This window comes from Colias eurytheme, chromosome 31, assembly GCF_061535395.1.
Source record: "Colias eurytheme isolate Ceu_HAF_F1 chromosome 31, ilColEury1 Martin Lab GWU primary, whole genome shotgun sequence".
NCBI classification, from domain to species: Eukaryota; Metazoa; Arthropoda; class Insecta; order Lepidoptera; family Pieridae; genus Colias; species Colias eurytheme.
In genome coordinates this window covers 5024370-5044318 of record NC_143010.1, presented here as the reverse complement: position 1 = coordinate 5044318, position 19949 = coordinate 5024370, and the positions used below count along the sequence as shown (strand labels likewise).

Genomic DNA, 19949 nt, shown 5'->3' with positions numbered 1-19949 from the left:
TATGACAGTTAAGTCCGATCAATACAGATTCGAGAAAGCCCAGATTCCAGAATTTCTCTTTAAACTTTTAAAAAGTGTTAAAAGGGGCGTTATTGTTGATACAAGAGGATACAGAATAAAATGTAAGTTTAGATAAGATATTTAAATAGTGTTTTAGTAACAGTACATTATAATTTGAATTCCAAAACACAATTTACTTCAATTTTGTTAATGTTTACGCAGTACCAAATTTATAGGGTGTGACTTGGTATACCTTTTTAATATTAAATGCTAGAAATTAGGATAATAAGTGCTTTAGTCTTCTGGTAGAGTTTGGCTGATGAGAAAATATCTCGTTTTCTTAACTAATGGTTAGGGAGCCAGGTGCAAATTTGGTTAACTATTTCCTCTCAAGAGATAATTCGTCAGACGCATGAGAGTATAGTATTATAAAGCCTCGTGAACGTCAGCTGGCGCTCGGTTGGGGGGGTGAGCCTCCCACGCACATAGGAAAAAAATACATTCATTCATTCATTTCCTCTCAGCTAAAAATTTGTCAAATTGTAGCTAACCCAATATCTCAACGAAAAAAAATAGTCAGCTGGTTACAACATGGTGTATTATACGTCAGCTGGTGTCTCGAACATGAAAGTTAAATTTAAAGAAAAATTTATTTTCCGTTATTTCCTCTCAAACAAAAATTTACCTGATGATAGCTTATATGTAACTGTGGATAAATATATATGTCAGCTGGCTGTATCTTGGTGGAAAAACCGTCAGCTGATACGGGAGGCTACAACCGCTCTTCCCCCCAACCGAGCTCCAGCTGACGTTCACGAGGCTTCATAATACTATACTTTGATGCATTTTACTAATTACCGCTTGAGAGGAACTTGGTCATAAAATCTGCTGCTGGCTCCCGGACCATAACTGTTTCGAAATTCGAACCTAACAGCTTTGGTATATTCTTAATTTTTGCGCCAGAAAAAAAAAACCAGTTCCTTTTTCAAAAACTAAATGGTAAGTAAATATAAAAGGTGTATGTTTTATAGGCATTTTGCATAAGTTCATTTCTATTAAAATATTTAGAACATAGTCAATCTAGTATTCTATGAATCTGTGAAGATAAAAGTAACACAATTATAATTAAAGACATTTCACATTCAATCTAATGGCCATGATCACAGCCCCACCCAGCTTAAACTTGAAGGTTCTCATTTATCTCAATTCTTATATTTATGAAATTTATTTCTTTATAAGCCTTAATCAAACACAAAGAATGATAAAAACAAAATCATTTAAAACTTTATTAAAAACTAGCTTCCGCTCACGACTTTGTATGTGCATCCCTGTTCCCGCAAGAATTTCGGGAAATCCTTTCTTAGCGGATGCCTACGTCCTAACATCTACCTGCATGTCCAGTGGTTTGGGCTGTGCGTTGAAAGATCACTATATCAGTCACCTTTGAGTTTAATACAGATATAGATGATCAGTCAATTGTCAGATTGGTCCGTTTGCTCTAAATTTTTAAAATGATGCAATTTTGACTCACACTCAACACATTTTAATTTTTTACACACTTTTGCTAGCTTCACCTGTATGTTTGTATGTAACCGACTTAGATTTACCTTTACACTTGATATTGGCCCACTTTAAACGGACAGATTTAATTCAAACTTTGTACACTTATCAAGGATTGTTGATAATACCATAATTCATGAGGTTTAAGCTCCATTACTAGCTGCGTCCTATGGTTACACTGCACTGGTGTAAATAAGTTTTCCTTTTAACCCTAATACTTATGAATTATCAAGTTAAGAAGTAGCCTAAGTTACTGCTTATTGTATCAGCTATCACTGAAAGTTTCGTCAATATCAGTCCAGCCATTCCAGAACGGCCGGATCTGAAGGATAGACAAAAATTCATAAAATTAAAATTTTTGGTGTATTTACCATATATACATCCACATTCCACATGCATTTAGTCAGAAGTGGTTATTATTTTAATATTACAAACAGACACTCCAATTTTATTGTTAGTATAATTTATCTTTCTTCTTATATATAAAATTCTCGTGTCACAATGTTAGTCTGCATACTCCTCCGAAACGGGTGGACCGATTCTCATGAAATTTTCTGTGCATATCGGGTAAGTCTGAGAATCGGCCAACATCTATTTTTCATATGTACCACGGGCGAAGCCGGGGCGGACCGCTAGTTTATTATAAAGAGATCTTTGTAATTAGAAGGAATGAAAGAAATAATTTATTGTCTTCAACTCCACCACACCACACATACCCTGGTTACAAACAATAAAATAAAATATAAATAATCACACTACATTTTGTGAATTGCGGCTCATTAGTTGTCATTATTATTTACAGATGGCGGCCGACCCCTGGACAATTCTACCGCACGAGCATGCAAAGTTTGCGGAACATTTCCGCAATTTGGGGCCCGTTAATGGAATCCTTACTGGAGAACAGGCGAAACGATTCATGCTGCAGGTATGTGGAGTGAACGAATTTATACTAATACTAGCGGTCCGCCCCGGCTTCGCCCGTGGTACATATTTACGTTTTCTCTACATAAGAACCATCCTCGTACTTCAAGGAATATAATAGAAAAGAATTATCGAAATCGGTTCAGCCGTTCACACGTGATGCCGTGACAACGCGAAACGGGTGCGGACCCGCCGCCTTTTTATAGCTCCCGCCGCGAAGCGCGTCGAACGCGGCAACTGATACACAAAAATAATCCTTATGGCATGTTATTCACGCGCGATGACTTATAGCGAATTTCATGTATAACTTTGGTGTTTCTACACCGATTTACATGATTCTTTTACTATAACCTGCCCAGGAGTATGAAGAATAATTGTGCCAAATTTCGTTAAAATCCGTCGTGTAGTTTTTGTTTCTATAACGAATATACAGACAGACAGACAGACAGACAGACAGACAAAAATTTTACTGATTGCATTTTTGGCATCAGTAGCGATCCCTTATCACCCCTTCATAGTTTTTTTTTAAATATATTTCATGTACAGAATTGGCCTCTCTACAGATTTATTATAAGTATAGATTATAAAGCTGAAGAGTTTGTTTGAATGCGCTAATCTCAGGAACTACTGGTCCGATTTGAAAATTTTTTCGGTGTTAGATAGCCCATTTATTGAGGAAGGCTATAGGCTATATTATATAATCACGCTAAGACCAACAGGAGCGTAGCCATGCGGGTGAAACCGCAGAGCGCCGAACCTTCCTCGATAAATGGGCTATCTAACACCGAAAGAATTTTTCAAATCGGACCAGTAGTTCCTGAGATTAGCGCGTTCAAACAAACAAACTCTTCAGCTTTATAATATTAGTATAGATTCAATTAGACTTCTAGAGGCACTTAAAATCGTCCGTCATAACATATTTTAACATTTACTACCTATATGTAGTGAAGTGAAATAAATAGCTAAGTACCTATGAATGAGAGATTTTTTTTTGTTCTGAAAAGAAAGAAAGAAATTATTATTATTATTATTTTAAAGGCTATTGAGGATAAATTTGAATGAAAAGTGCATTGGATATTTGGAAAGTCGAAATGCTTGAAGTATAATATTTTGATACAGTATCTAATAGTAACAATACGACAACAATACCTTCATTACAATTCACAATTTATTTAGCAAAATACAATTTCAAATTTGGACAAAACACTAATAACATTTAGTTTTAGAATGTTTTAATAATATTATTGCAACTTCAAACAATGCAATTTCAATACGCATGCTACCTTACATGCTACGTTGCCAGTCCGCGCCTTTTTCGCGCGGCTAGTGCGCTGTTGCCGCGCGGTCTTATGTAAAATGTTGTCGACCAAATTCTTTTTTTTTTTAGGCTCGGCGCAGATAATTATGGCGAAGCGCATCGCAGCGTATTTTTCATTGTCAAACTATTTTCGACATAGTTTTCATTGGTATAAAATTCAAAATCAAATAACAATTTATTTCGGGGAGCATCGATGTGTCACACGCGAAAGGTAGCGCGCTGCGCGTTTTTGAATCTTATTTCAATGAGGACAATGTCGATAATAGTTTGACGATGAATATTGCGCTTCGTCATATCGGCGCCATTAATTATTATAATATTATGTACCTACCTATAGATATTATTTTGGGGAAGGAGGTTATTTAAAGTGAATATTATGAAGGATCAAGTGAAAATATTATTGCTGTACGTACTTAAGAGTAAATTAATGAGTTAACTATTAAGAATGTAAACTAACAATAGATGGAGAAAATATTTGATTTGCGTTTATTTGTATCTAAAAACTAATATTATAAAGCTGTAGAGTTTGTTTGTTTATTTGTTTGAACGCGCTAATCTTAGGAACTACTGATCCAATTTGAAAAATTCTTTCGGTGTTAGATAGCCCATTCATCGAGTAAGGCTATAATATTATATAATCACGCTAAGACCAACAGTAGCGGTCGAGCCATGCGGGTGAAACCGCGGAGCGCAGCTAGTGCAGTATAAATATATTTTCTCTTTACATTTACATCGATAATTTATGTTTTCAGTCCCAACTGCCTCCACCAATATTGGGGCAGATATGGACGTTAGCAGACACCAATGCTGATGGGAAATTGGATTTGAAAGAATTTTCTATCGCTTGCAAGGTATGCACATACACTTACACAAATATTATGTTAATAAGAAAGACAACATTTTTCATTTTGTAAGTTAGGAAAAAAAATATTTTTTATAAAATATTAAATTAGGTAGATATAAAACAAAATGAGCGTGTGTGCCGAGCACACGTGGCAGAAGTGAAACTTCCTTGGCAATATTCAAAGATATCGAAATCGTCGCCTTACTCCACGACGTGACGGTATTGCCATGACGCGACCTTGAAATTTTACTCTCAACGCGCCTAAAGAAGTTTCACTTCAAAAAGCTTTGTACGCAACCATTTTGCTCCATTTTTATATTTATAAATACATAACATGAATTCAAATATTATATAACTTTAACATGGTTCTTACTTATTTGGAATTTAAGGTTACTAAAGTATTATTATTTCTTTGATTACAGATAATCAATTTAAAACTACGCGGCATCGAAATACCGAAGGGCCTTCCGCCATCTTTACTTGCCTCTCTCAGTCCTACTGGTAAGTACCTATTTAATAATATGTATCAGAAATAATAAATTCTGTATATACTACTAGAGGTCCGCCCCGGCCTCGCCCGTGGTACATATTATTATTTCGCAATAAAAGGTAGCCTATGTCCTTTCTCGGGTATCAAAATATCTCCATACCAAATTTCATGCAAATTGGTTCAGTAGTTTAGGCGTGATTGAGTAACAGACAGACAGACAGAGTTACTTTCGCATTTATAATATTAGTATGGATTATGAGTTATATTATGAGTCATATATTGACATGCAAATATACACAATGTCCGTGTAGTTAATCAGATTTTTTTTTTATCATATGATCATTAATTACAAAAATAATAATTTAACGCAAATATATCATTGACTAGCTGTGCCCCGCGGTTTAACTCACATTACTTCGCTCCTGATCGTCTTAGCGTAATGATATAGCCTAGCCAATAGCCTCGGGCCTCCCTAGATAAATTGGCTATCCCACACCGAAATAATTTTTCAAATCGAACCAGTAGTTCTTTAGATTAGCGCGTTAAAACAAACAAACTTTTCAGCTTTGTATTATTAAGTATAGATTAATTCCAAAAATAATACTTTAGCGCAAGTATATCTTAATATTATTATAAAGGCGAAAGTTTGTAAGTATGGATGTATGGATGTTTGTTACTCTTTCACGTAAAAACTACTGAACCGATTACAATGAAATTTAGCACACATATAGAGGGTAACTTGGATTTACACATAGGATAGGTTTTATCCCGGAAATCCCACGGGAACGGGAACTATGCGGGTTTTCCTTTGAAAACGCGGGCGAAGCCGCGGGCGGAAATCTAGTATAGCATAATAATATAAAAAAGTACATGTTACTAAGTACGTAGTATACAATATTATTTCATGGCAACTATTTTATATTATTTTATTTAACCGTACAGTAAAATGTAATAGATAATTAAGTGATATTGATATATTTTTCTTTTCATTCACAGGGCCAAAACAGAACTTTCCCCCTCCAAAACCCCCCGTCCCACCAATGCCAGCAACCCAACCCCTTATATCTGGTTTGTCCCCATCTCAATCGCTCCTCGGAGATATGTCCCTTGGCCCAAAACCGGTCCCAGATCTGATATCGGGGGTCAAACCAACCCCACCTTTACCCCCGCAACCCCTGATTAACCAGCAACCCCTAATGAATCAACCCCTAGTGGGTATAACTCAGTCATCTCAACCCCTCATGTCAAATCAAACCCTCATGTCTAATCAACCCCTAATGTCAAATCAACCCCTAATGACAAATCAACCACCTATGTCATCACAACCCCTTATGTCAAATCAACCCCTAATGACAAGTCAACCACTCATGTCATCGCAACCGCTTGTAAACACAAGCCAGCCAATTATACCACCAATGCCGATGACGTCACAACCCCTAATGACGTCACAACCCATGATGACGTCACAGCCCATGATGACGTCACAGCCTCTAATGACGTCACAGCCGCTTATTCCGTCGTCCCAACCCCTAATACCAACTTCGCAACCGTTAATGTCGACATCGCTTGCCCAAACTGTGCCAATGTCGCAATCCTTGATAAGCACAGCTCCAATCATGAGCCAACCCGTGGTCCAACCCTTGGCCCAACCTCCAGTTGTACCATTAACACAACCGACACCACCGTTGGCCCAACCGGTGGCCCAACCTTCGCCACTGCCGCAGCTCGGCCAATCGCCAACAATGGCCAATCCGCCACTAGCGATGGGCCAACCCCTGCCATCTGGAACAACAGTTGCATCTATAGTTAGTCCACCGAAGAATGGTACGCCAAGTGTAGTAGGTTCGATTCCCGGACAACCAATTACGTCTACGCCTATTACGGCGGTCAAGAGCGAGTCGTTTTCTAAGCCTGGTGAGTTTTTTTTAATTAATATTATTTATTTATTTATTAAATAGCTGTATATATCGCGGTTTCGAAAACAATTATTTCTATTGCTCATGTGTTATTCTGAAGTATAGACATATATTACTGTAAAATTTAATTTCAATACGTCCAGCACTTTTTAAGTCAATTCGTTACAAACATTTATATTTTGTTAAAGTATATAAGTAATTTAAAATGAAAAATTAATAATTTTTCTGACATGGTGAGGCATTAATTTTAATGTTTTTTGTTTCAATAAAAAATTAGGTCGACGCTTGACCGAGTTTTGGGGTCACTTCTAGAATTGACTAGGCCAAAACCGAAACAGAATAATTTACGTTCGAAGTTTGACTGAAAAGTTGGGAGCTCTTAGGTTTGAGTAAAAATATACAAAAATAGCATTTTTTTAATGACCGTCAAGACGTAGACGCTCGCTGCAAAGTGTGCGTCGGAATAATAATATAATGAATAAATCGCGTTTAAAATCCGTTAAAATCTTTAATTTCTAAAGATAATTAATAAATATTTCAGGATAATTTTCCCACACGGCACGATCTGATCCCATACTAAGCTTTCGCTTGTGTTATGGAAACCAGATGGCTGATAAACAGACATATATAATTTTAAATAAATACTTATATAGATAATACTTTCGATATAACTCTCACCATACTATTTATACGAATAAATACTTATAAATAATACTTTTTAACTAACAGGGTCTGTAGTGACAAGTCCTACAGACGTGCCTATGGGTGTGGTCAGTCCACCCCCCGTGGAGTGGAATATACCGCAACAACAGAAGTTGAAGTGAGTATATAAAATCGCATCGTTTTTGGTATATTTACTATAATGTAATTCACCTAAGAAGGGGATCAAAGTCAAATTAACCCTTTCTCATACTTTTTGTCAAATATTTAGTTATCTTTTAAATATTATACAAATATAATCTTTATAGATTTATATTCAATGCCACCGACTTTAATTTAATATTTTTGAACACTATGATATTTTGTCTATAAATGTGTAGATAGATTATAAACACAACATTCCATCTTCAAACGGCACACAAAATGTGGCTTCAACATTCAAATACTATTTTATATTGTATATATTCTATTTAAAAAAAAAGTGACTCAAAAAATGTAGCTAATTACTTAATTAGCCATATTTAGATGTGCCATGTTAATCTATATATATAAAAATGAAACCCGTTTTCCTTGGTCACGGCATCACGCGTGAACGGGTGGACCGATTTCGATAATTCTTTTTATATTATATTTCTTGAAGTACGAGGATGGTTTTTATGTAGAGAAAACGTAAATATGTACCACGGGCGAAGCCGGGGCGGACCGCTAGTAATATTATAAAGCTTGTTTGTTTGTTTGTTTGAACGCGCTAATCTCAGCAACTACTGGTCCGATTGGAAAAATTCTTTCGGTGTTAGATAGCCCATTTATCGAGGAAGGCTATAGGGTATATATCATCACAATAAGACCAACAGCTAGATTTTGAATATTACAGATACACACAACTCTTCAACGCAACAGACAAGGCCAAATCTGGTTCAGTCTCCGGCGCTCAAGCCAGGTCCATAATGTTACAGTCGAGACTACCGCAACAAACGCTGGCCCAAATATGGGCATTGGCTGATTTGGACTGTGATGGGAAGTTGGGTAAGTTGTATTAACCGATGACGAAAAAAAAGGCCATTTTTGGCAAGTGTTTTTGTGGTCAGTCAAAGTCGATTCGAAATCGAAAATAGGCGATTTTGGTTAGGTTTTATTGATAAAGAACTATGCGAGTTAAAAATGGGGTTTTTAGTTACTTTTTTATGAAACAGTTCTTATATTTAATATCATTGATGTACAATAAACAAAACTCTGCCTACACATATATAAGGCAGAGTTTCCTAATTGCCTTAAATAATAGCTTTTGAAAATTACTGCAACGTAATAAGGTGCTAATTTTTAAAGAGAGAATTGAATTGAATTCAATTTCAATGAGTGTTAGAACGAAGTTCCTTAGCGTGTTGTGAAAGGGGGCTAGACAGAAAAAATTGTTACGAAAAGTTGTCACGACACTTTTTGCTAGAGTTGTGCGGCGTGCGCGTGGTTCTCTGTCTGTCTCTCTCTAACTTAACACTTCGTTCCATCCGGATGTCCCTTGACATCGCTCAAGTTTTTTTGAAGTGAAAACTTCTTTAGCGGCGTTGAGCACTTTTTCTGTAATGGGTATAAAATCTTAAACTCGCGTCAGGACACGTGACCTGATCGAAAAAGCGTAAGACGGATACCATTCCAAAATATCAAACATGCTCAACGTTAATAATCAAGTTTTCACTTCTGCCGGCACTCCCCCAGTGCAACCCGGCTTTTTTTTTATACAACGCAGCTCTGACAATTTTTCAACCATACAGGTGAAGCTAATATAAGCGTGCGTAAAAGATCTATCTATGTCTGTTTATAGATAGCGAACATAACTAGATTTGTAAATAATTTTCATGTTAATAATAAAAATAAATAAAAAAAAAAATAAAAACACCGGCCAAGTGCGAGTCGGACTTGCGTACGAATGGACCAACCCCCTTAATTTTAATTTAAAAAAAAAATTAGTATTTGTTGTTATAGCGGCAACGGAAATACATCATTTGTGAAAATTTCAGCTTTTAAGCGTTATCACGGTTTATGAGATTCAGCCTGGAGACAGACAGACACACAGCGGAGGCTTATTAATAAGGTTCCCGTTTTACCGTTTGGGTACGGAACCCTATAAATGTTGAATTGTTCACAGGTTGCGAAGAATTCGTATTAGCGATGTATTTGTGTGAACGAGCGACTCAAGGTGAAGCCCCACCGGCTAAACTACCGCCGGAAATGATACCACCCACTTTTAGGTAATATCCTACTAATATTATAAATGCGAAAGTTTGTGAGGATGGATGTATGTGTATGTATGTTTGTTACTCTTTCACGCAAATATATACAAATACTGAACCGATTACAATGAAATTTAGCACGTATATAGAGGGTAACTTGTATTAACATATAGAATAGGTTTTATCCCGGAAATCCCACGGGAACGGGAACAATGCGGGTTTTTCTTTGGAAACGCGGGTGAAGCCGCGGGCAGAATGCTAGTCTATACATAAAATAAAATCGTAGGAAAGTCAAAACTATACATTGAATATTACTTCAAAAGAATACTTGGGGCGTGATCTACAATAGATACCGAAGCCAAAAATATAGTTTTTAGAATTTTTGTATGTTCGTATGTATGTCCTGGCTAAACTCTGAAACTACTGCATGGATTTACTTCAAATTTGGTACAGAGCTAGCTTGAGACCTTAGAAAGGACATAGCAAAGGTTTTAGCCCGGAACTATATGGGTATTCCTTTTTTTACGCGGGCGAAGCTATAGGCAAAAGCTAGTATTTAACGATTAAAATATTAAAAAATTATTATTATTTTTAGGCTAACATAGTCAAATAGCTCACGTGTTGTAGATAGTAAGCAGCATTTCCCAGGTTATATCCCGGAAAATCAGCAATAAGTCTAATTCTATTTAACTTTTAGACGCGATTCAGTAACAAGTAACACAAGCGCTAAATCCTACGAAGAGAGAAGGAAAGAGAACTTGGCGAGAGGACAGGCGGAGTTGGAGAGGAGACGGTCGCAATTGGCTGATGTGCAGATGAAGGAGAAGGTAAGAGATGGAAAGAGATAGTAAGAGATGGGTGGAGATGGGATGGTAAGATGTTTGAAGATGAACGAAAATGTTGCTATAGTTGGAGATGATAAGATTTGAAAAGATATGGTAGGAGTTAAGAAGAGATTGTAGGAAGTGTGTACAATTGTGTGGTTTTGACGTATGATGTTATATTTGGTATTCTACATAAAAATATTGGTATATGCATAGTGTAAGATGAAATATGTGATGGTATGGTATAAAAAATTATCGAAAAAAAGAGAAAAGAAGAGTTACATTGTGGAGTTGTGCAAATAAGTGCGACATTGATTTAATGTACGATTTTCAGGAAAAAATGTATCAAATATCGACCTTTTCGCAAGAAGAGATAATAAGAGTGAATATTTTTTTTCTCATTTTGTTTTTAATTTTTGTGACTATTTTATAAGAGACCAAACTAGTATTATTTAAAAATATTTGAGATATTTTAATCGTGTTTTATTCAAGATTGTTTAAATTTTCTGCATTCAGGAGGAGGAGGTGAACGTTTGAACGTAGATTTAATATAACACTTTAACATACGTTTAATTCATGTTTAGTTTATCTTTGATATTGAAAATTATTTGTGCCTATAAAATCACTACATAGTATAAAACAAAGTCGCATTCTCTGTCCCTATATATGCTTAAGGGCCGATTTTTCAATGCTTGGATAAAACTTATTCGTCGAATAATGTATAAAACGACCATTTTAAAAACGTATTCTAATTGCCCGTATTTGACAGTTTACGTGACATTTTAATATTATCGTGTAATACTTTATTGGACGGATAAGTTTTATCCAAGCATTAAAAAATCGGCCCTAAATCTTTAAAACTACGCAATGGATTTTGATGCAGTTTTTTTAATAGATAGAGTGATTCAAGAGGAAGGTTTTAGTATATAACTTACTAGCTGCGCTTCGCGGTCACCCGCGTGGCTCCGCTCCTGTTGGTCTTAGCGTGATGATATATAGCCTATAACCTTCCTTGATAAATGGGGTATCTAACACCGAAATAATTTTTCAAATCGGACCAGTAGTTCCCGAGATTAGCGAGTTCAAACAAACAAACTCTTCAGCTTTATAATATTAGTATAGATTACTTTTAAGACTAAGCGGGAGAAGCCGCGGGCGGAAAGCTAGTCAAATATATTAATAAAATGTCAAAATGTATTCGATATTTGTTAACAACACTTCAAAGTTCTATAAAAAAAAGACGTGTGTCACTCGGGGACTGCCGCGGGAAAGCTATTGCATGCTATGTCTTCAAGCCACACCTCCGAGCCAGTCGGAGTGGGGAGCGTGAGGTTTTTTCATTACGGAATTTCTCTATTCGGTCCCCGCGCTCAAGGCCCGCGATAGAAGCTACGCAATAGCTTAACTAAACATGAATTAAAAATAATGTATAAAAGTATAACTATATTTTAGTGTCACATTTGGGCTAGTTGCACATAGATTTATTTAGGTTTCATTTACGTTTTAAGCACGAAACATTTACTAGGTCTTGGTATTTTCTTTAAAAATTAATGATTTAAACTGATTTCAACACGGTATATTCATTATATTATTATCACCGTGACCACGCTCGCTTCAAAGTGTGCGATACGTAGGGATAAAAAAATGTGTGCGTGTACTAGTGTACACACGTAAGAAGTGAAACTTCTTTATGACCTTATTTTTCAAAAAATAATTTACTATATGCATCTTTACAGAAGTACGACGAATCACGCGTGGTAGGGATAAGAAAAAGATGGCGCGTAACGGAAAAATGTCACGCGTAACGAAAAAATGTTACACTAAATTTTTTTCCAACCCCGATAAAGAAGTTTCACTCCAATAATAGAATGAATAAATCGCGTTTAAAATCCGTTAAAATCATTAATTTCTAATTATTAGGTTTTTTTAGTTTTTATAACAATGCTTTATGAGATATTTATTTTAATAAAATAAAAACTTAAATTATGAAAAATTATACAATTATAGTTATCAGTTATCACTCAAGAAAGATTAAACCGTTTTGAATGATGTTTATTATTTTGTTGAAATTATAGCAATATTCTCAACTAAATTTCTTTATATCTGGAGTTACTTATAAAGTATTGTTAATACAAAATATTTTTGAGTGTGGGTTTTATAATACACTTCTAGGTTTATCTGCTAAAGCATGTTTAGGATTGGAAATAGTCATAAGAGCAAATAGTGTAGTAATATAGGATCACAGAAAATTTTTATTAGAAATTATTAGAAAATTCAAATTCAAATGATTTATTGTGATATTAAAAATTTTATAAAAAAAATATATATTTTGTGGTTTTTAGCTATTACCCAATGTACAACGTCCAATATTGCAACTATTGAGATACGGTTTCTTTAAAGCAAATGTATCCTTTTTTATATCAAACATTTTCTTACTAACTCTTCTAACAGGCGGAAAGAGAACGGAAAGAGAGAGAAGAAGCAGAGAAGAAAGAGAAGATGCGACTCGAAGCGCAGAAGAAGGAACAGGAAGAGTTGCTAAGGAAACAGAAAGAAGAACAGGTTAGTGATTACAATAAAATATTATTTTTTTTACAAAAAAATAAATCGCTTTCAAAATATCAGTAAATTTTAAATGAGATTTAGCGGAAAGCGCCAGCTTTCAAATAAAAATGTAATCTATATCAGTTAAATTTCAATCAAAAGACAGAAAAATCAGTCAGTCATCGGTAGAAATGGTTTTATATAAATAAATAAATAAAGGTTTCTCCGATTAGAAATTTCCATTTATATATATTAACAGCCGTACAAATAAAAACTTGCTTATTCAAACCTTATGCAATGCATAGATATGATAAGAATAAATAAAGAATAAGGATGTCATAATTTCTTACAAATAAATTTGGAATAACTTCGATGTAACTATGCTCACGCTATGCAATAGGCGCAAAGCGGCAACGTCGCAATTCATTCACAAAATTATGAAAAACATTGAAATTGTCTACGGTTAAGCCTTGGTGCTGTCATTTTGCTGACGCTCGTTTGACTTCATCGAATTTGTTGTGAAGTTTCATCATACGATGTTCTGTTTATTTATTTTTTAAATATTTATTGGAAATAATTTAAATACATATATATATCATTAAATATGCAAGCAAATGATAGATAACGCTATCCAATATCTGGAGAACAGAAGATAAGCCCACCTTGAGATAGAGAGTTGCCAAATAACTGGTACCTACTCAAAACATACAACTCCAAGCTTAGAAGATTTATATTTTCAACGAAAGTGTATATTATTGTGATAAGTTTAGAAATAAGTTTTATGTATCAGTATGTATGGTTTGGCGCATGTTGTAAATAAATAAATCATTATAAATATCAAAAGGGTTTTTCATAATTTCGTATATTTTGACATTTCATACAAAATTATCCATTTCAATAGGTACGTAATGAAATTATTAATTTGCTCAACTTTTTCTACTTCTCGTATTACTCTCATTGCTATTATCTCAAATTTAGATTGAAAATTGCTTCTAAAACTTGTAAAACACAGCACAATGTATTAAAAGATATGTTATAACTCGGTTATGTCAGACTTATACTAGGGTGGTAGCCGTAATAAGGACGGAATAGCATTAGTATGAATACTTATTACGAAGTTATACTAGGTTACATTTATTTCGTGTTTATTTGTATGATTTTTCCTTGTTCTTAGTTTATTCTTTGCATAAAATGTTATAACTCGTTTATTTGTACGGCTGTATAGGTTTAATCATTTTTCAGGAAAAACGTGAAGCGGCTAGAAAAGAGATGGAGAGACAGTGTCAATTGGAGTGGGAGAAGAAGAGGTGATAATTACTTTATTATAAAATAAATTAATAAGTTAAGTTATTTAAGTTTTAGTTAAGTTATTTTTTTATTAAGTTATATTTATTATACAGTTAAATAAATTAACAAAAACATATTGTAGGGTTAAAATTATGAAATTTTTGTACATATCACCAAAAGAGCGTGTAAGCCGAGCACACGTGTCAGAAGTGAAACGTATTTGGCAATTCAAGATACCAAAAAAGTCGCCTTTCAGTTGAAATTTCACTTTAAAAGATAAACGGTTAAAAATTAAAATTGACATTTTCTACATCTGAAACATTTTGATTACGTTTATTGAATGCCATAAAACAAAAATAATTTGGAAAATCCAAAAGTGCACGCCTCATAATTTTTTTTTAATAATTATTTATTAATTATTATTTTTGTTTATTTAATAACAATTAAACCACATCGAATCAGACCCTGAAAAATGAAAGGGTTCTATTCCTGAGCATACTCAAGCGTAAGAGAAAAAAAAGACTCGATTAGTAAAGTATTTCGGTCGCTATCGTGTTAACAAGAAAATCCTCCGCACATACAGACACACGGACGTCCAAGACAGAACTTTTTTAAACTGTTTTTTTAACTAGTTTAAATAACAAAAATGACATCAAAAATATCATGAATGTTAAAAATAGTGTTTTTTCTTAATATGTGTGTGTATGTATTATCTTACAAGTGCAATGTATGATACATAAAGACATTTTAAGTTTGAAAAATCAGATGTTTTGCGCGAAGTGACAGTAGTACCCACCTCAACGCTTCGCTTATGAGGCGTGCAATATCATATTCTATAATTTGTCCATTACTTTATAAATTTGGTTATTGATTTTATTTAATTGTTTTCCATTTGATAAGATTTAAATTGATGTGCGATAGTGTGTGAAATAAACAATTAATTTCATCTCGTTCGATTTCATTGGAATCGAATCGAATTTAAATGAATTGATTGTATTCAATCAAGGGCCTATCTAATTAAATGGATGTAGGGTTACCTTCCAAATTATGAATGTTTGATGCGGTTTCGGCGTCGAATATAAATGCTTTTTTTAAGCTATTGCATAGCTTCTATCGCGGGCCTTGAGCGCGGGGACCGAATTCAGAAATTCCGTAACGAAAAAACCTCACGCTTCCCACTCCGACGGGCGCGGAGGTGTGGCTTGAAGGCATAGCATGCAATAGCTTTACCGCGGCAGTCCCCGAGTGACACACGTCTTTTTTTCGATTGTCTCATTTGTTGATTTAATTTCAATACCATTGCGTTTCCCTTGATTTAATTGTTCGGTTTAATTCCATTTCCATCGTTTGACTCAATAATTTCGCCTCCAGAACGCGGGAACTAGAATCCCTCCGTACAGAGGAGCAAAGCAAAGTGCTCAGTCTGAAAGCTCGTAGCCAAGCGCTTTCCGGCGAACTTGGCGCAGTCAACCTTAGAGCCGGGAACTTGGCCAAGGATATAAGGGAGACTCGCACTGCGGTTGCTACCGCCAAGTGCACTATAGACGCTATGCGGTAAGTGTAGTGACATGACATAGTACACTACACTATACACTAAACTGTACACTACACTGTACACTAAACTGTACACTACACTGTACACTAGACACAAGATCACATCATTTAAAAATTACCCCACACAATTTGGCAAACAATTGACATACAAATTTGGCCTGGAAGAAATCGCTTTTAAGCGATAAGTTCACCTTTTGTACTTCGCATCCAAACAGATATATATTATACTGTACTTTGTAATATTAAATGATGTGGTAAAATAAATGATTAAATAAATAAATAATAAATAAATTTTTCACAATTACTTACATACACTAGCTGCGCTCTGCGGTTTCACCCGCTTGGCTCCACTCCTGTTGGTCTTAGCGTGATGTTATATAGCCTATAGCCTTCCTCGATACATGAGCTATCTAACACTGAAAGAATTTATCAAATCGGACCAGCAGTTCCCGAGATTAGTTCAAAAAAACAAACTATTCAGCTTTATAACATTAGTATAGATTGAACCGCCTTAAATATGTGCAAATGGTGTCATTCATTCATTCGTTCATTAATTCATTCTTTCATTCATTTAATTCAAATTTTATATTACAGGTCAGACAGAGACGCAAATATGTCCGAAATGCAACAACTTAAAGCTCGTGTGAAGGAATTGAACGCGAAGCAAATTGCGTTGAACAAAGAGAAAGCTGATTTGGACGCTAAGGTAAATTAAATTTGAATTTGAATTCAAATAAAAAAAAAACAAATTTGAATTCAAATTCAAATCAGATTTGAAACAATTTCTAATTCTTTTTTATTTGAAATTGAAATTAAAAAAAAATATTTGAAGGTATATTAAAATTTGTTTTCGTAACAATTAATTATTGAAAATGTCAGACTGCTTTTAAGAGGAACTGTGAATATGAATACTGAATATGAAAAATGTTTTATGTATATTGTTAAAATATATTATTTTATTTTATTTCTTCAGGCCAAAGCATCAGAAGGCGCCGGTGAAGATGGGAAATTAAGCATGATGGAGGTTACATTGAAACAGCTTCGTGAAAAGGTAAGTTTTATATTTTCATTTGATATTATTTTGTCAAAACAATAATTAGTTTTTAAATTGAATTTGGTTTTTTGTATTTATTACTTGTCTTAAGTTAAAAAAAGCAAATAATATACTGCTAAATGGATAAAACTATTTTTTATAATTTAAACACTACAATAAAAAAAATGTGTGCGTGTACTAGTGTACACACGTAAGAAGTGAAACTTCTTTATGACCTTATTTTTCAAAAAATAATTTACTATAAGCAACTTGACAGAAATACGTCGAATCACGCGTGGTAGGGTTAACCCTATCTTGTTCTTAAGAATAAGATGGCGCGTAACGGAAAAATATCACGCGTAACGAAAAAATGTTACACTAAATTTTTTTCCAACCCCGATAAAGAAGTTTCACTTCAATAAAATTATTTATAATGTGGATGACTAAAGAATTGGTTTTTGATAATTTAAAGAATAGAAAAAAATTGCAATTCGGGACTTAATTATTGTATTGTTTTAAATTTATCAAAACCTATTACGCTATTAAAATAAAAGTTATGACGGAAATAGTATTTTACAATTGACAACATTTCATTTTTTATAAGGCCATGAAAGAAAAAAACCGTTTCTTTATTTTGCTCTTGCGATTACAGAAAAAAAATTATTTCATTTTTTAATCGCATATTTTAAGAGAAATTAAATAAAAACGATAAATGTGATGATGACGTCATACATACGGAGGAATAAAAATGCGCATTAGCCTAATTTAAAAAAAAAAACTATCACTGACATTTACAGGGTATGGCATGTGTCAAATTTCATATTAATGTCATTTTTGTGAATTATTCATGTAAACAAACTTTTAAATCGTGTTATTGTGTTTTGGTTTTCTAATTTAATCTCATTAGCGTGATGTTTATTTGATTGGAGTTGGACCAATTCATTTATATTATACAAATAGTGCCTATAGTGTTCATAATTTTCTTGAAATAAAAGACTTTGTTTACTTACTAAAAGTTGTATTTATTTAACACTTTCCAACGTTTTTGGGATAGTATATTTGTTTCCCAGAAATTTTCAGCACCCCTTAACAAATCCTGCATAAAGTCATCATCATCAGTACTTGTGAATAAGTTTCTTTTGTTTAAAATTTGGATCAGCAAATAACAAATAACAATATTTACAAAGCTTGACGAATCAAAGTGACAAATGTGCCAAAATGTAAACTGTCAAGATTTTTTTTTAATTTAAACTAGGTATGTGGCAAAGGAAAAAATGTATTCCTCCGTATGTATGACGTCATTTGGCGCTTACGACATTTTAGAATGAGATGATTTTAAAACCCAAAAAGATGAATGAAAACTTCCATATTTAGAAAAAGCAAAAAATACGTGTATAATAATTTTTGATCTAGTTTTCATTAAAATAAAAAAATAAGTAGCTTAAAATTTTGAAATGTTGTCAATTTTAATTTAAAAAAAATGCTTCTGAAATTAAAAATTTCTGTCTTTACGCATTCTTTTCTCATATAAATTGGTTTAAATACCAAAAAATAACACTATTTATGTATACTTATTTCTCCACAAGGTCGAAGCAGCGAAAGCGATAGTCGATTCGAAGCGTTCCGACCTCGAAACGAACAAACAACAACTCGCCGATCTATCAGCGAATGTTGAACAACTCATCGAGAAGTGTAGCGCCGTTTGGCAGTTATACGAAGCGAAGCGAAGCGAATACGAAGCTAGCAGGAGCACTGCACCTGCTGAGGCGGCTTGGGGTTCTGGTGAGTTAGTTGGCTAGGGATTGATTGAGTTAGTTGGTTAGTGAGTAATAAAGTTAGAGAGTTTAGAGTAGTTAAAATAAATAAATAGTTTGGAAAATCCAAAAGTGCACGCCTCATAATTTTTTTTTAATAATTATTTATTAATTATTATTTTTGTTTATTTAATAACAATTAAACCACATCGAATCAGACCCTGAAAAATGAAAGGGTTCTATTCCTGAGCATACTCAAGCGTAAGAGAAAAAAAAAGACTCGATTAGTAAAGTATTTCGGTCGCTATCGTGTTAACAAGAAAAAGGATCCGCACATACAGACACACGGACGTCCAAGACAGAACTTTTTTAAACTGTTTTTTAACTAGTTTAAATAACAAAAATGACATCAAAAATATCATGAACGTTAAAAATAGTGTTTTTTCTTAATATGTGTGTATATGTATTATCTTACAAGTGCAATGTATGATACATAAAGACATTTTAAGTTTGAAAAATCAGATGTTTTGCGCGAAGTGACAGTAGTACCCACCTCAACGCTTCGCTTATGAGGCGTGCAAAAGTCAAGTAAAATAATAAGTTTTGTTAGTGGTAAATTTATCCATTGTTTAACTTTTTATTAGTAAGGCCGTGATAGTTTATTGGACCCTTTCTCTTATTACTAGAAAAATTACTTTGATAACAAATAATGAAAATAAATAAACAAATATAAACAGACGCAGCATGGGGTACGAATGAAGAAGCGTGGGCAACACCGGCCGCTGCCGATTGGGGTGACGCTGAACCCACTACTGGTGAGTTACAGACAGACATACAAACAAATATGTATATATACCCAGACATATAAATGGTCACACCCCATACACACACACTGAGACACAAAATAATGTATGCACAGATGTGTCACATTTATGCACACAAACACAGATAGAATATAAAATTGTGATCTAATTTTGTCTGGAATCAACTTTATAATTATAATTTTTTCATATAAT

General features: G+C 34.0%; 1 protein-coding gene across 1 annotated transcript in view; it reads left to right on the top strand.

Annotated features, from left to right (window-relative positions):
* Nucleotides 1-2: 2 nt before the first annotated feature.
* The window catches only part of LOC149895602 (intersectin-1-like), a 33449-nt gene continuing 13502 nt past the window's right edge, over nucleotides 3-19949 (top strand). Inside the window, exons 1-16 of the mRNA XM_090118718.1 lie at nucleotides 3-122; nucleotides 2363-2485; nucleotides 4552-4650; nucleotides 5066-5144; nucleotides 6130-7047; nucleotides 7779-7869; nucleotides 8584-8735; nucleotides 9853-9955; nucleotides 10635-10764; nucleotides 13213-13323; nucleotides 14548-14612; nucleotides 15964-16146; nucleotides 16741-16852; nucleotides 17120-17197; nucleotides 18766-18961; nucleotides 19671-19748. Of these exons, the coding sequence (XP_089974844.1) occupies nucleotides 2363-2485; nucleotides 4552-4650; nucleotides 5066-5144; nucleotides 6130-7047; nucleotides 7779-7869; nucleotides 8584-8735; nucleotides 9853-9955; nucleotides 10635-10764; nucleotides 13213-13323; nucleotides 14548-14612; nucleotides 15964-16146; nucleotides 16741-16852; nucleotides 17120-17197; nucleotides 18766-18961; nucleotides 19671-19748 (2518 nt within the window). The 5' untranslated portion in view covers nucleotides 3-122. The remainder of the gene's footprint in view (nucleotides 123-2362; nucleotides 2486-4551; nucleotides 4651-5065; nucleotides 5145-6129; nucleotides 7048-7778; nucleotides 7870-8583; nucleotides 8736-9852; nucleotides 9956-10634; nucleotides 10765-13212; nucleotides 13324-14547; nucleotides 14613-15963; nucleotides 16147-16740; nucleotides 16853-17119; nucleotides 17198-18765; nucleotides 18962-19670; nucleotides 19749-19949) is intronic.